The sequence below is a fragment of the Scatophagus argus genome, chromosome 10 (genome assembly GCF_020382885.2).
Source record: "Scatophagus argus isolate fScaArg1 chromosome 10, fScaArg1.pri, whole genome shotgun sequence".
In the NCBI taxonomy this organism is placed as follows: domain Eukaryota; kingdom Metazoa; phylum Chordata; class Actinopteri; family Scatophagidae; genus Scatophagus; species Scatophagus argus.
The window spans coordinates 15,217,876-15,230,607 of record NC_058502.1 but is presented as its reverse complement, the minus strand read 5'-3'; the positions used below and the strand labels follow the sequence as shown (position 1 = coordinate 15,230,607).

General features: G+C 42.8%; 3 protein-coding genes across 8 annotated transcripts; 2 read left to right on the top strand and 1 right to left on the bottom strand.

Annotated features, from left to right (window-relative positions):
- The first annotated feature begins 9 nt into the window (after nucleotides 1–9).
- LOC124066180 (zinc transporter ZIP9) lies at nucleotides 10–3,307 on the top strand. The gene is made up of 7 exons (XM_046402403.1): nucleotides 10–304; nucleotides 611–716; nucleotides 1,002–1,166; nucleotides 1,263–1,319; nucleotides 1,693–1,778; nucleotides 1,873–2,007; nucleotides 2,128–3,307. Exons 1-7 carry the CDS (start codon nucleotides 209–211, stop codon nucleotides 2,386–2,388), a joined length of 906 nt encoding a protein of 301 aa, XP_046258359.1. The 5' UTR covers nucleotides 10–208; the 3' UTR covers nucleotides 2,389–3,307.
- An 888-nt stretch (nucleotides 3,308–4,195) lies between these two features.
- On the bottom strand, nucleotides 4,196–7,849 carry LOC124066175 (coiled-coil domain-containing protein 177). 3 transcript variants are annotated; one of them, XM_046402390.1, is made up of 2 exons: nucleotides 7,707–7,849; nucleotides 4,196–6,301 (listed from the first exon to the last, which is right to left on the bottom strand). In XM_046402390.1, exon 2 carries the CDS (start codon nucleotides 6,145–6,147, stop codon nucleotides 4,435–4,437), a length of 1,713 nt encoding a protein of 570 aa, XP_046258346.1. In that variant the 5' UTR covers nucleotides 6,148–6,301; nucleotides 7,707–7,849; the 3' UTR covers nucleotides 4,196–4,434. The 3 variants fall into 3 exon arrangements, with proteins under 3 accessions (XP_046258346.1, XP_046258344.1, XP_046258345.1); XM_046402388.1 differs by lacking the exon at nucleotides 7,707–7,849 and adding an exon at nucleotides 6,697–7,035 and having other exon boundaries at nucleotides 4,196–6,345; XM_046402389.1 differs by lacking the exon at nucleotides 7,707–7,849 and adding an exon at nucleotides 6,697–7,035.
- nsmce4a (NSE4 homolog A, SMC5-SMC6 complex component) lies at nucleotides 7,592–11,954 on the top strand. Of its 4 annotated transcripts, none has more exons than XM_046402400.1 (11): nucleotides 7,592–7,694; nucleotides 8,347–8,570; nucleotides 8,660–8,740; nucleotides 9,102–9,232; nucleotides 10,220–10,371; nucleotides 10,560–10,659; nucleotides 10,965–11,055; nucleotides 11,141–11,235; nucleotides 11,323–11,371; nucleotides 11,460–11,545; nucleotides 11,670–11,954. In XM_046402400.1, exons 2-11 carry the CDS (start codon nucleotides 8,369–8,371, stop codon nucleotides 11,733–11,735), a joined length of 1,053 nt encoding a protein of 350 aa, XP_046258356.1. In that variant the 5' UTR covers nucleotides 7,592–7,694; nucleotides 8,347–8,368; the 3' UTR covers nucleotides 11,736–11,954. The 4 variants fall into 4 exon arrangements, with proteins under 4 accessions (XP_046258356.1, XP_046258357.1, XP_046258358.1 ...); XM_046402401.1 differs by having other exon boundaries at nucleotides 7,624–7,694; nucleotides 8,344–8,570; XM_046402402.1 differs by lacking the exon at nucleotides 7,592–7,694 and adding an exon at nucleotides 7,936–8,011.
- The last annotated feature ends 778 nt before the right edge of the window (nucleotides 11,955–12,732 follow it).

The following is a 12,732-nucleotide window of genomic DNA, read 5'->3' as shown; positions in this document are numbered from 1 at the left end:
TGTCCGACACTGGGTGTTGCTGCTCGGGATTGAAGTGCTGCTGTGCAGCCAAAGAGCAGAGTCCGAGGCGCGACGTGGAAAGGCAGATTGGCACTTAGCACTCCAACAGATGGGATCAAGCCACACCATGAGATGAGACCGCCAGCTTTCGGCACAGCGTGACGCTAAAATGGAGCGTGTCTGCAAACTGTGAGAAAAAGTGTTCGTCATGGACGGCGGGTTGATCATCACCTTTGTATCTGTCGCAATGTTTGTAGGTTGTTTTGTACTTGGATTCATCCCGCTGCTGTTCAGACTCTCCGAGGTTGGTGTTTGTTCTTTTTTTTAATCTTGCTTTATCATTCGTTATTGGCAGATTCAGATCCAAACAGCTCTCAAATTATTCAGTCACGATGCATCATTAGCTGAATAATGTCACCGAAACTTGATTTTTTTCATTTTATTCGTGTCCTGAGACTATTGACTGTAGTACAGGAATTTGCACCCGTAGAGTTTATGACTAAACATTGCCACTGTGCATTGTTTCTTAGTGTCATGATGACAAATCGCTCTGTTTTGCCTGTCAAATGAAGCACTGTGAGATCAGCTGAAATCATGTGTCGATCCCCAGAAAAGCCTGCAGTTTGTCTCCATCCTGGGGGCAGGACTCCTTTGTGGGACAGCACTGTCCATTGCCATCCCAGAGGGAGTGGACTTACTGCAAGAGTCATGGAGAGGTGAGCAGTGGGTAAACACTTCTAAACACAAACATGAAAATGATCCGGAATAACAACCTTAAAGTTGAACCTCTGTTTTTTTGGAGGTGGGGGGGTGTTTTCCTCAACTGTCGACTCCATCCTCCTCACCCACCAAACACCTGCATTTGATTGCACTGCCGTGAGATTTTGAAGCACATGAGGATGAAAGCAGGCTTAGCTGGCTAAAAGTGTGCCGCTCTTCCTTGTTGTCTTTTATGTGGATTTGATCAAAAGCTAATCCCGTCCTTCATCTTCTCTCTGCAGCATCCTCCGCCTCCGATGGCCCATCCAGCCTGAATGCCAGTGAAAAAAACGCAGCTTCCACAGACGCAGACCCTGCAGCGAGGTTCTTCATCGGGGTGGCTTTAACTTTCGGCTTCACCCTCATGTTTGTGGTGGATCAGATTGGAAGTTATTTTTCTATGCGTGGCAAGTTGGCAGAAATCTCATATCAGCTTTATTCAGACTGTCGCCGCTTCACACATGTTTTTAGTTCTCAACACGACGTGCGATGTCTCATTTCAGAGCAGACGAACAGTGTCGGCTTCACGGCCACTTTAGGACTGGTTATCCATGCTGCAGGTATTGACACAGCTCAGAACATTTACAGTACATTTCTGGTGAAATATTTGCCCAAGATACACATTATGCTTTAAGGAGCCGCAAGACATTTGCATGGAAAATTCCCAGCGATGCACTGGAGTTGTTCACTTCCTCATGTGACTCAGCATGTGATTCCTCCACTGTTTGGGTCTTTTATGGTTTTATTTTGAATCCACAGCACAGCATGGAGGGTTTGGCTCTCTTTACTTTGGTAATATTTGGCTTGCAGTGTGGCAAAAACAAACTTAACCGTTTGTTTAATCTAATGCTGCAAAGAAAAAAGAACAAATTTACCTTTAAGCAGTAGATTGTTTTAAATGTTGTTTTAATAAGTATTTCTGTTTGCATATAGCTGATGGTTTTGCTCTGGGTGCGGCTGTGGCCACTGGGCAAGTGACAGTGCAAGTGGTAGTATTTTTTGCTGTGATTCTTCACAAGGTGAGGTTCTCTGAGTGTGAAATATAGTAGTACTGATCACAAACATGACATAATAGAGCTGATAATAACCCATCTCATCTGTCTTATCTCCTAGGCGCCTGCAGCCTTTGGTTTGGTCTCCTTCCTGATGCATGCAGGCCTTGAAAAGAAGTACATTCAGGGACATTTGCTGGCGTTTTCAGCAGCAGCACCGATTGTTGCCATCACAACTTACTTCATATTACATGCAGTAAGAAACAACATGTCCGGCATCTTGAGTCTATCCCAAAGAAGATATAGGAAGTCTCAGTAATTATACCATTTCAGCTGGTGGTTCTTTATTATCGATTTGATGTGTTTGTGTCCACAGTCTGGCAGCTCACCTCAGAGCCAGCTCAGTGCGACGGGTGTGGGAATGCTCTTCTCGGCTGGGACCTTTCTCTATGTGGCCACAGTGCACGTTCTTCCAGAGATCAGGAGCAGCAGGACGGGCCAACCCTACTCTGACATCCATGAGCACACCGGAGCCAAAGTCCACCAGCAGAATCACCTCGGTCTCCTGGAGAGCCTCACCCTCATCCTCGGGGTCGGGTTCCCGATGGTGCTGGCTCTTGGGCTGCATGACAACTGAGAGAGAAATGTCAATTTGGTGCAAAGAGCACGGTGCAGTATCCACTCTAAACTACCTGGGTGGCATAATGATGGAGCAAACCAGATGTGCCGTGGACTAGTTTGTGTGTTAAGAGTCTGATTGTTAGTAAATTGTTGGGGTGGACTACGTTTCTTTTGCAAGACTGATAAAGGGACGCCTTTTGTTGCCAAGTCTGAATTCAGTAAGGTTTCGTGAGAGCCTTCCATCATGCCCGATAAAGGTACTGAGGACATTTGAGTAGCGAAATTCCAGTAACTGGATAGATTTACAGGACAACCAAATAATTTGACACCGACTATTACACAAACAAAAGGAGATCTATGTCATTCACTTTTCAACAGAATCTTTTTAATTTGTTTGGAGCTTCAAACAGGTCCAGACTTGATCCATGTACAATAGTACAGATTACCGAGACACAGGGTTTTTTGTGCAGTATAATGTGCTCCACAGTACAGCTAACAAAGCCTCTTGGATGTGAGGTGGAACATTAGTAATGACATGTAGGAAGTCCAGCAGCTCCTGCTAAATGATGTCTGAGCTGAGACAGAAACAGGTGGCTGTGCATAACCGTCATGTCATGTCAGAGTTATGTAATTTTGATGACTCCTGGTTTTTCCTCTTTCACTTCCTTCTTTAGCATCTGCAGTTTATGTGAAATAATTAATAATAAAAAAAACACACACACTGCTCATTTTCATGATAGCTTATTCCACTGCTTTATGTCTTACTATTTTTAGTCCTCACACATCACGTTTCTTGATGTAAACTACCTAATGCAAATTCATTTTGTAATGGCCAGCATGTCAAGTTGCACCTGCCTTTTATCAGCTACCCCAGAGAGCTGGACATAAGTGTGTTAAGTAGAACCACACTGGCATTAAATACATACATGAAAGCACAATGATCTATGTTCAAGTATGATTTATTCATTAAAATAAAATATGCAAAAACTATAAAATGATAAAATCTATGAAATAATGAAATCTACAAAACACAATCCATATAACAATCTGATTGTTAAAAGTTACCGGTGCTTTCCATCAGTACACCACTAGTGGCTTAATTCAACACAATGTTTGTCATGGCCCAGAACACAAGTGATGCATTGAAATCAGGAGCAGCAACAGCTTTTATGTTAAGTTAATTCACTATGGTTCTGCTTTAATCTATTTAATACATCACAAAGCATTTAAAAGTGCTTCTACTGGGACGTGGCGTTAAGGTAAGGCACTGATGGAAGAGGAGCAAAAAAAAACCACAATGGTCACCTAAACATTAACCAAACAGTGTGGCTCATCCACAGCGCTGCAATTTGGTTCAACCTCCCCAAATTTTCCCATAATTCCTCTCTTATCTGCACTCCTCTGGCTGCTCATACCAAAATAAAAACACTGATGTCAGCCTTCAAGCACCCCACTGGCTACAAACCACATGATAGTAAGAAAAAAAACGACGACTGCAGTATGCTTATCGAGACAAATGAGGTGCTGTGGCTCACAGAGCAGAGATATTTTTGATACTATATATGGAAGCTTTGGTCATAGCTGTAAAGAGTCGTGTCCCAAGCTTAGCGTCAGGAACACCCAAAGATAAATCACAGCACTTTTAAAATGAATAACAGGACACCAAATAAATAAAAGTCTGCTATGCAAATTTGGGGATATTCTATCAGCCCCAATTTTGACTTTCTGTTTTCTTGTTATCTAAAAAATATTTTAAACCTATAAATTATAAAACTGTGACTTTATGAGTCATTACTCCTCTAAAACCAAAGTGGTGAAATGAGTCATTGCTGCTCCCGGCCCCAACATTCACCCTCTCGTGGCACCCTGGTTACAACAAATTCACATACTTGAGCGGCAGGTTCTTGCCACATTCCTAGATTTCAGATAGGAGGGATGTTTTTCTTTAAACTATCTGAATTCACTTATTTCACCACAGCCCTCGGTGAGTCAGTTAATGCCTGAACTGTACTGATTAGAGGAGATGCTGGTGAGGAGGGCCTTTGGGAGTTAATAATTTTTTTCATAGTTTCATGCGGCTCAAGGAGGCAGTCAGCTGAGCCTCCAGAGCCATCTGATCGAAGGTTCGACTGCGCGTCTGCTGCCTCACTCTCTCCCTCATGTGAAAGGAGGCCCGAGCCAGCCTGTGGGCCTCCTCCTGTATCTGATCCCGCTGTCGCCGCAGCCGCTCCCTCCTCCACTCCTTCATGGAGATGCAGCTCTCTTTGACCTTTCTCAACGCCTCCTCCTCACTCTGCACCTTCTCCCTCAGCATCTGGTGGCAGAGCTGCCTGTGTGTGTTGCGTTCATGTGTCTGCTGAGCTCTGGTCCTGTGCCGGGCTGAGGCGCGCAGGGCGGCTCTCTCCATGCGCTGCTGGCTCAGCTGAACCAGGGTCTGTTTGTGCGTGAGCTGCTGTATGTTGTGGAGCTCGGCCTTCAGCTGAGCTCTCTGGATTTGCTCCTCCTCCCGGGCTGCCTGCTTCTGCAGCTCTCTGAGTCGTGTCTCTGCAGCCTGGGCGCGTTTCTCCCAGGAATGCTGGAGCTTCTTCTTCAGTGTGCTCCTCATCTGTGCTTGCTCCTCCTCCACCTGCTGCTCTACCTGCTGTTTCAGCAGGACGTGTCGCAGCAGCTCCCTACGATTTCCCTCCTCCAGCCTCTTCCTCTTCCTCCTCTCCTGTGATACTTTGCTCCTCCTGGCCCTCTGCTCCCTCTCCTCTGCTACTTGCCTCTCCCTCTCTCGCCTTCTTTTTTCCACCTCCTCCTGCTCTTTCAGCAGCTTCTCCTGGCAGTGTTTGCGCACCCCTGCCTCTTTCTGTGCAGCCTCTCTCTTATCCCTGCGTTGTGCCTCAACCTCTTCTTTCAGCCTCCTCCATCTGTCCTCTTGCATCTGCACCTCTTGCTCAAGCTGTCCTGCTTTCTCGTTGTCCCGTTGCTCCCTCAGTCTCCTGCGGGACTCCAGCTCCTCACGCCAGCGTTGCATACTCCTTTTCAGTTTCCTCCTCTTCTCTTTCTCTGCTCGCACCTGCTGGGCTTCGTCATGCCTGCGAGCCTCCTGTCGCTTCTGTTCCTCTTGCTGAATGAGCTTCATGGATGCCTGCTCCTCCTGGTGCTTCACCAGCATGAGAGCTGCTATCTTGCGGTCTCTCTCGGACACTGTGACGCACATCTCTTTTTTGATGTCCTTGGTGAGCCTTTCCAGTTTCATCTCAGTCGCCGGGGAGTGTCTGAAGTCTCCCAGGCTGAGACTGCAGACTGTGCTCCTGTCTGGGTGTCTGTTGCCAACAGCCGAACAGGTGGACCTGCTCGGAGATTTCCCCGTAAAGCACAGATCTGCATATGGGATGGACCCCGTTTGTCTGTCTGTTGATTGATCTGTCAGTTTTGTCACAGGCACCACTTCCAGGCCTGAGACGTGACTGTTACTGCCTGGCCACCTGTCCCCAGCCGCCTGGATAATCCTCTCCCTCTCCTCCCGGCACATTTGTAAACGCTTCATTCTCTCCTTTTCGTAGGATTCATGCATAACTCTCACCGTCTCAAATGGCACGTCATTCTGCTCGGCAATCAGCTCATTTAGCGATTTAATGAGAAGTTCAACAGGTCTGATACCAAGTCGTGCACAGGACTGCAGTGAGCGGGGGCTCGTTAAAACATACCGACTCCTCTCTGCATCGGCTGAGTCAAAGTTGTTCAGGTCCAAACGAAGCCCGGGAGAGGTGGACCTCAGCTCCCCCATGATGAAACAACAGTTGTTTCAGGTGCTCAGATTCGCTGCTGCTCCCGTATTCCAGCTCAGTGCCTCAGCTTCCCAGCTCGGACACGTCATGGAGGGATTAGCATGCGGCTTTCCAGACAAGCGGCGTTCAAATCTCGCTGCCTGTGCACCTCAGCTGTAACAAACGACAGGCACGGATATGAGGGCTCGCAGTGTTTCCTGTGAACATTTAAACACAACTTTATTTATGCATGTAACAATGTGAGAAAATGTTAATAAAGGATAGCATATTAGAATCCGGACATTTTTTAAAAAAAAAAAACCTAGTTAAATTAATTAATAAAATGCGATTTTTAATTTAACATTTTAAGAACTTCACTTTGCCAACACTTTACATATACTGTATTACAATAAGTAAAATAATTTAAAAAAAGTGTAATAAGCTATGTGTCATATAGCCTAATAAATAATATAATGATAAATAAACCGGACGGATTTGTATAAATAAAAGGGTTTGATTTAATAATAAAAAGAATGATAAAAATGTCAAAAGACAGCACTATAGCGTACCACTTTAAATTAGTGTTGACGAGACTACAAAAATAAGCCAGTCAACAGCTGGCCGTGTCGGATAGCTGGAAGTGACGGAGAGACGCTTCTGGTTGCTGTGACAACAAAACAACGAATTCAAAAATAAAGAGTGGCTCCCTTACGTCAGGTACTTAATACTACTCATTCATAGTTAGCGCGCCATCTGCCGGTAGGAATCAGATCCCGTTGCTGACGTATTTTGACTGCCGCCCTAAAGGACTACTGAAATCGGCAGTTGCTGAAGTTACTTTCACGTTCGTTCGACGTCGGCAGCCTCATTTAACATGTAATATGAAAGAAGAAATTTCGAATGAAGGAAAAAAATGCCTTTGTTGATATTTGGAAAGCGTGTGTACAAAATATAATACTACAAATCGATTTCACATTTTCTATATGTATACTTTGTTAAGAGTCCAAGTTAAGAATAATGTTGGCAATGTTTTAGGATATTTTTAAGGCAACTGTGAGAGAAAGTTGGGATTTGTGATGACTGAACTGATGTTTTTTATAAGCGTGCAATAAGGCTGTAAATTTGATTTTATGGATGCATACAGTTCGATATGGAACTATGTTCTAATTAATGCTCTCTTTATTTTTTTTCTATTTTGCACGGATTTTTTTTCAGATTCTTATCCAGTTACGCTACAAGACAGCCTTTTATTGATAAAGACGATAAAGATCGTAATTTTTTATCTCGACTATGTGTATTTATTTAATTTGAAATGTAGCAATATAATAGTGTTCGCCAAACAAGTCTTATTTCTCTATTGCATTCATTGCACTTATAGCGTGGTGTATGGGCATCCCTTTTTGTGTGTTTCTGAAAGGCAGAAGTATTTTTAAATAACGTGATATTATTCTAACTTCCACGTAACAAGTAACTTTTCCCCCGCTGGCAGATTACCAATACAAAACAAACTTCTCCTTCGTCAACCTAGTTGAAACGTTTCTGGCGCGCCTTCTGTTTGTTAACACAGGTTGGAAGTTACCTCAAGAAAAATAACTAGATCTAGTTGAGCAGTAACCACAGCATGCCATGAGTTTATATTTGATGTGACCTTTGCTGGGGCAGAGAAGAGTCAAAAGTCTCCATCAGCTAAGTTGCTAACAGAGTTTATTTTGTTAGCTAACATCGACTTGTACAGACCAAAGACGTTGACAAGTGAAACGAGATAGTGAACTGTGTAGTACTTCCGCGTTTGCGTTAACTGCCTGCTCAATAGAAGTTTGCTTCCGGTTCGGCTGGATATGCGACCATATTTTGCTCTATCAAATATGTTTTTCCTGCTTCAGGGTGCTTGTTAAACGTGTATTCGCTTACTCGCAGTAAATTCAAGGCAGGGCTTCGTTCAGATTTAGTGTATTTGAACAGTTTACGCTAACTTTAAACAATAATATCCCAGTAGCTAATCTTAGCTGTAGTAGGTCGATTGCCTTACATTAGTCAGATTGTGCTAATCGAATTGTATTTAATCTGACACTTGCAGCATTTCCCACTTGGCCTACTTTGTAGAGTAGCCAGAGGAGCGGCTTTTCATCTTGACTTTCTGGCGCCTTTGGCTGTTTGGTTCGCGATTGAACGTTTAACAACTTGACAACGCAAACCATAACAAGCGTTTCCCTCAACAGCTCGTTCTCTAACTGACCAAAGATGAAGAGAAGCAGAGGCGTTGATGAGGAAACTCCTCGGCAGAATGGCTCCGCTGGACGAAGGAAAGGAGAGCAGCAGCAACATGACGGAGACGGCGGTGGTTGTTCCTTCAGCCCAGCTGACCTACAGGACGACGACAGTGACCCGGGACTCAGGAGAGAAATACGGAGCAAGTACAGAGACCTCATCAACTCGGTGCAACGTGAGTAACAGGCAGGTTGGGGTGACAGCGACCGTTGTTGTTTCTGTTTATTTTTTAGTTGTTGATGTTTTTCTCTCTTGTGCTTTCAGAGAATAGGGAAGATATGCTGAGTCCGTCCAACAACAGACTCACCGAAGTTTTAGAAGAAGCAAATAAACTTTTTAAAGATGGTAAGTGTGAAATGCAGAAATAGAAATGCAAATTTGGCTGCAGTCCTGTGACTGTTCAGGCGTGGATAGACTGCACGCTTGTGCATTCCCCAAACTCATGATGTCGATGTGATTGTTTTTCAGTCAGATTCTTAATGCTGGCATCTAAACTGACATAAATATTCATGAGTGGCAGAGCATGAGTTTATACATCAATATGTACTGTGTTGCAGTTTCCCCCCTCAGACCAAAGACATGTAGGTTAGATTAACTGGTGGCTCTAAATTTGCCCATAGTTTTGTACTCATGGTGTCCAGAGTATCATCATAATTATGAAGCCCCCACAGGTGGGCCAGTTTGATTTCACTGTGTTCCTCGTCAGTCCGGCAGGCGCGGGAAGCAGCTCTGGATGCCCAGCTGCTTGTTGTGGCCACAGACCTGGGCAAGGAGAAAGCCACCCAGCTGTTTGCTGAGGGTACTGCTTTCGATCCCACTGCTTTTGCTGAGCACCTTGTGAGTACATTTATTGTGTATATACATTATAACTGCGTAATTAAGATGTTTAATATCAAGATTTCTATGTTTGTTATGTGTTTATGTAAAAATTACTATGGCTTAGAGATGCACAATATGGCTCTTTTTTCAGGTAATTTATCTTCCTGATGTTGTGCATCCCTCTCACCTGATATTTTAGTTATGAGATATTCTATTCAGGAGTCGTAGCTGCTTGGTTGTGCATTCTCTCCTGTAGTTAGACCCTGTATTTGAACAGTTTACGCCAAAGAAGGAGGCTCAGACAGAGCTAAAAGGAGAGTGCATTTGGATTTGAATTTCTCACTATGTAAGGCTGTGATGTGTCAGGTCTGTATGTCTGTCAGCTTGTTTTCAGGTTCTCCCATCAAAAAAGCCCTCCAAAACAAAGAAATATCCATCTTTCATTGTTTCTTTAGTATTTGTCACACTTCAGTTTCAGTAAGTCCTTCTTTTGGTTGAAAAGCGTTACATAGTTACCAACATAATCTAATCTCATTGGAACATTGGTCAGTCTGCCAGTAAAGAGCAATTTAATAAAAAATATAGTGTATATATGGTGCACTGTACCTTTTAAGACCAGAGCAAGGTAACTTTCCCGACACATTGTTATAACAGCTTTCTCAGATGGTCTGCAGTCTCATTTCTTAATATCAGCAGTCTGTGCCTCTCAGCTCTAACTAGAGACACTCACAGCTGTTCAGGAGCCAGAGCTTGACACAGCAATATACAAATATATACATATATACTTATATATGTAATTCAACATAGTTGATGCAAAGGGCTTTATATTACAACACAGAGAGAGAAACATAATAAAGGAAAGTAGAAAATAAAAAAAAGAGTGCATAGAAAATAACTGGTTAAACATATAACAATATGTAAAAAAATCCTAATATTTGTATTGCATGCACCAAAGGCAGTATACATGGCAGTGGTCATATGGCGATCTCTCTGCTCCTCCGACAGCTGTCCTTCATGGGTATCAACCGACTAGAAGACGGGGAGGGCGAGCAGCAGAACGGACATGGGGCTGATGGCTACCTGCCGCAGGACGCTTGGGAGAGAGTGGCCCGCAGAGCAGAGTGCTGTTTCAGGACAGCACCCTCCTTCCACTACATGTGAGTGCTGCAGCATGTTATGTGTCAGCTGTGACTTAAGTGCCAGGGCACTTAACTGATAAATGAATTGTTTTATGTTACTCTTATCATCATGTTGCACTTACTTTTGCATTGTCCAAGATTTATTACTGTTTCTCAGCAGTATACATTTTCATTCCTGTGGTTCTTTTCTTGGGTTCTGTGCACAGGATGGGTTCGTTTCATGCAGAGCCCCCCCCTCCAAAGCAAAGGATAGAACGGCAAAGGAAGGCACCCAGCAAGGAAGCCAAAAGGATAATGCCCACTCAGGTAGCTAAACTCACACTGCCATCCAGTTATCTACATCCACCTGTCCGATAATTAAGAATCTCTAAGAGACCCCCGAGTATAGATGTAGCAACCTCCCATCACCTTACAGAAGCGACTAATTCAGTCAGTTGTCTTTCAAAACATATTTTTTCTGAACAGTCAGTAACAATTGGTTTATTTTCTAAGCCTTAATTCTCTTAGAATGCTTTTTATCATTTATCATTTTTGACACTATTGACATGAGTTCAGATTGAGAGTTTTGATGTCCCAGATATTTACTGCATCACGCCAATGTTTTTTGTCAGCTAAAAAAAATGGAAGACTCCCACCATGAAGCGACAGAGAAAGAGGTGGAAAGGATCCTGGGCTACCTGAAGAGTTATTACCAAGATGATCGTGAGTTTAAAGTAGAGCTCGGAGACCTTAACATTTCATTACTGTGTAATTACTGTTTGCTCATGCCTCTCTGTTTCTACCACAGCAACATCCCCAATATCATATTACGAGTTTGTTATTGACCCCAACTCGTTTTCTCGGACTGTAGAGAACATTTTCCACACGTCCTTTCTAATCAGGGTGAGCTGCCGGCGCTGAAGTTTCAATTATGCTTTGTCTGCCCTCTAGTGATTGTTAGCAGGTGTGACAGTGTTGTTTGTGTTCCAGGATGGTTTGGCACGGATGTATCTGGATAATGCCAAATTGCCTTGTATAGGTAAGAAGACATAACATTTTGCTGACTGAAGAAGAGGAGTGGAGGAGGCGAATTAGTTTACAAGTGTTGTGTGTTTTTTGTGTCTCAGCGCCGATAGAGGAGGGGGAGGTGGAGGCTGGAGGAACGTGCGCTCGGAAACAGTGCATTGTGTCTTTCAGCCCAAAGATATGGAAGGTTTGCAAAGTTTGGACCGAACACAGATGATTTAATGTGGCACAATACAAGAACTACTCTAAAAATATCTCGTTTTGTGTCTTTGGTCTTAATTTTATTTTTACAACTGTTTGTTCTTTCTCAGGAGCTCATAGATGCCTTCGACATCAGAGACACAATGATTCAGCCCCCGAACGTGCAGAGCGAGTGATGGACCCTGGCCACTTTCTGTTAGCTGAAACTGAACTTTGTTTTTAGGTGTGTTCCATTTTTTAAAAATTTCTGAATAAACAGAGTAATTATTAGAAATTTTCCAGGTCTCAGTGTAAGTCACAGATGTAAACTGTGACTAGCAACTTGAGATTTCATTTTATTTTAATTGTTTTACTATTTTTAAACATTTGAATAATAAAAGGCAAAGAACAGAAAACTGGTGGTGTTTTAATTTATTTACAACATGAATAAAGCGCAGATGTTGAATAGTATTATATCAGATTTTATTCTGTTGAATGTCTCTGTATAATATACTGTTTCAAAAAAGCCAATAATATTTGTATGTTGAACTCTTAGTGAAGTGAATTTACAGAAGGGTTTTTTCCAGTCAGAAGTTTATTAATAAATGCCTAAAGATTTTAAGAAAATGCCACAATATTATTAAATTAGGCAAGATTTATCATTTTTAAAATATGCACACCAAGACCTTGCAACAGTTTTCCAACTTTAATAATTGTTAGAGGTTGTGAGACGGTTAACATGATAGGTGGCAGTGAGCAGTAGAGACAGTTTCATGTTAAAGGGCCACCAGCAGACCACAGCCTTGTAGCAACAATGAAGCACAGCTTAAGGTCATTTGTCAGGAACAGCAATGATGTTTCCAGGTCAGTTTGACCCGGTGCATGTTTAGTTATCCAAAAGATGTCCGAAACCAAAAAAATCCTAACAAGCGTTGTTAATATTTCATTACTAACTCCATTACTATTTTATCAATATTTAGTGCAATGGTGTTCCTTACCTCTCACAGGTAATGGTTCAATTAGGATAATTCACTTGTTTTTCATAAAAAAATACATGTTCAAACTTTTTCATTGTTTCACCACTTTATTACTTTTGAAAGACCAACATATAAACACACTAGTTTTACCAGAAATGATCAAAATAACAAGCAATAGCAATATGAACAAGGTGTGTGTGTGTGTGTGTCTGTCTGT

Excerpts from the sequence above, each read along its gene's own strand:
- nsmce4a (XM_046402400.1), top strand. The coding sequence starts at position 8,369 with ATGAAGAGAAGCAGAGGCGTTGATGAGGAAACTCCTCGGCAGAATGGC. Across the intron at positions 10,660-10,964 it reads AAAGGATAATGCCCACTCAG|CTAAAAAAAATGGAAGACTC; the intron begins GTAGCTAAACTC and ends GTTTTTTGTCAG. Across the intron at positions 11,372-11,459 it reads TGCCAAATTGCCTTGTATAG|CGCCGATAGAGGAGGGGGAG; the intron begins GTAAGAAGACAT and ends TTTGTGTCTCAG.
- LOC124066175 (XM_046402390.1), bottom strand. The coding sequence starts at position 6,147 with ATGGGGGAGCTGAGGTCCACCTCTCCCGGGCTTCGTTTGGACCTGAAC.
- LOC124066180 (XM_046402403.1), top strand. The coding sequence starts at position 209 with ATGGACGGCGGGTTGATCATCACCTTTGTATCTGTCGCAATGTTTGTA. Across the intron at positions 1,167-1,262 it reads AAGTTATTTTTCTATGCGTG|AGCAGACGAACAGTGTCGGC; the intron begins GCAAGTTGGCAG and ends GTCTCATTTCAG. Across the intron at positions 2,008-2,127 it reads CTTACTTCATATTACATGCA|TCTGGCAGCTCACCTCAGAG; the intron begins GTAAGAAACAAC and ends TTGTGTCCACAG.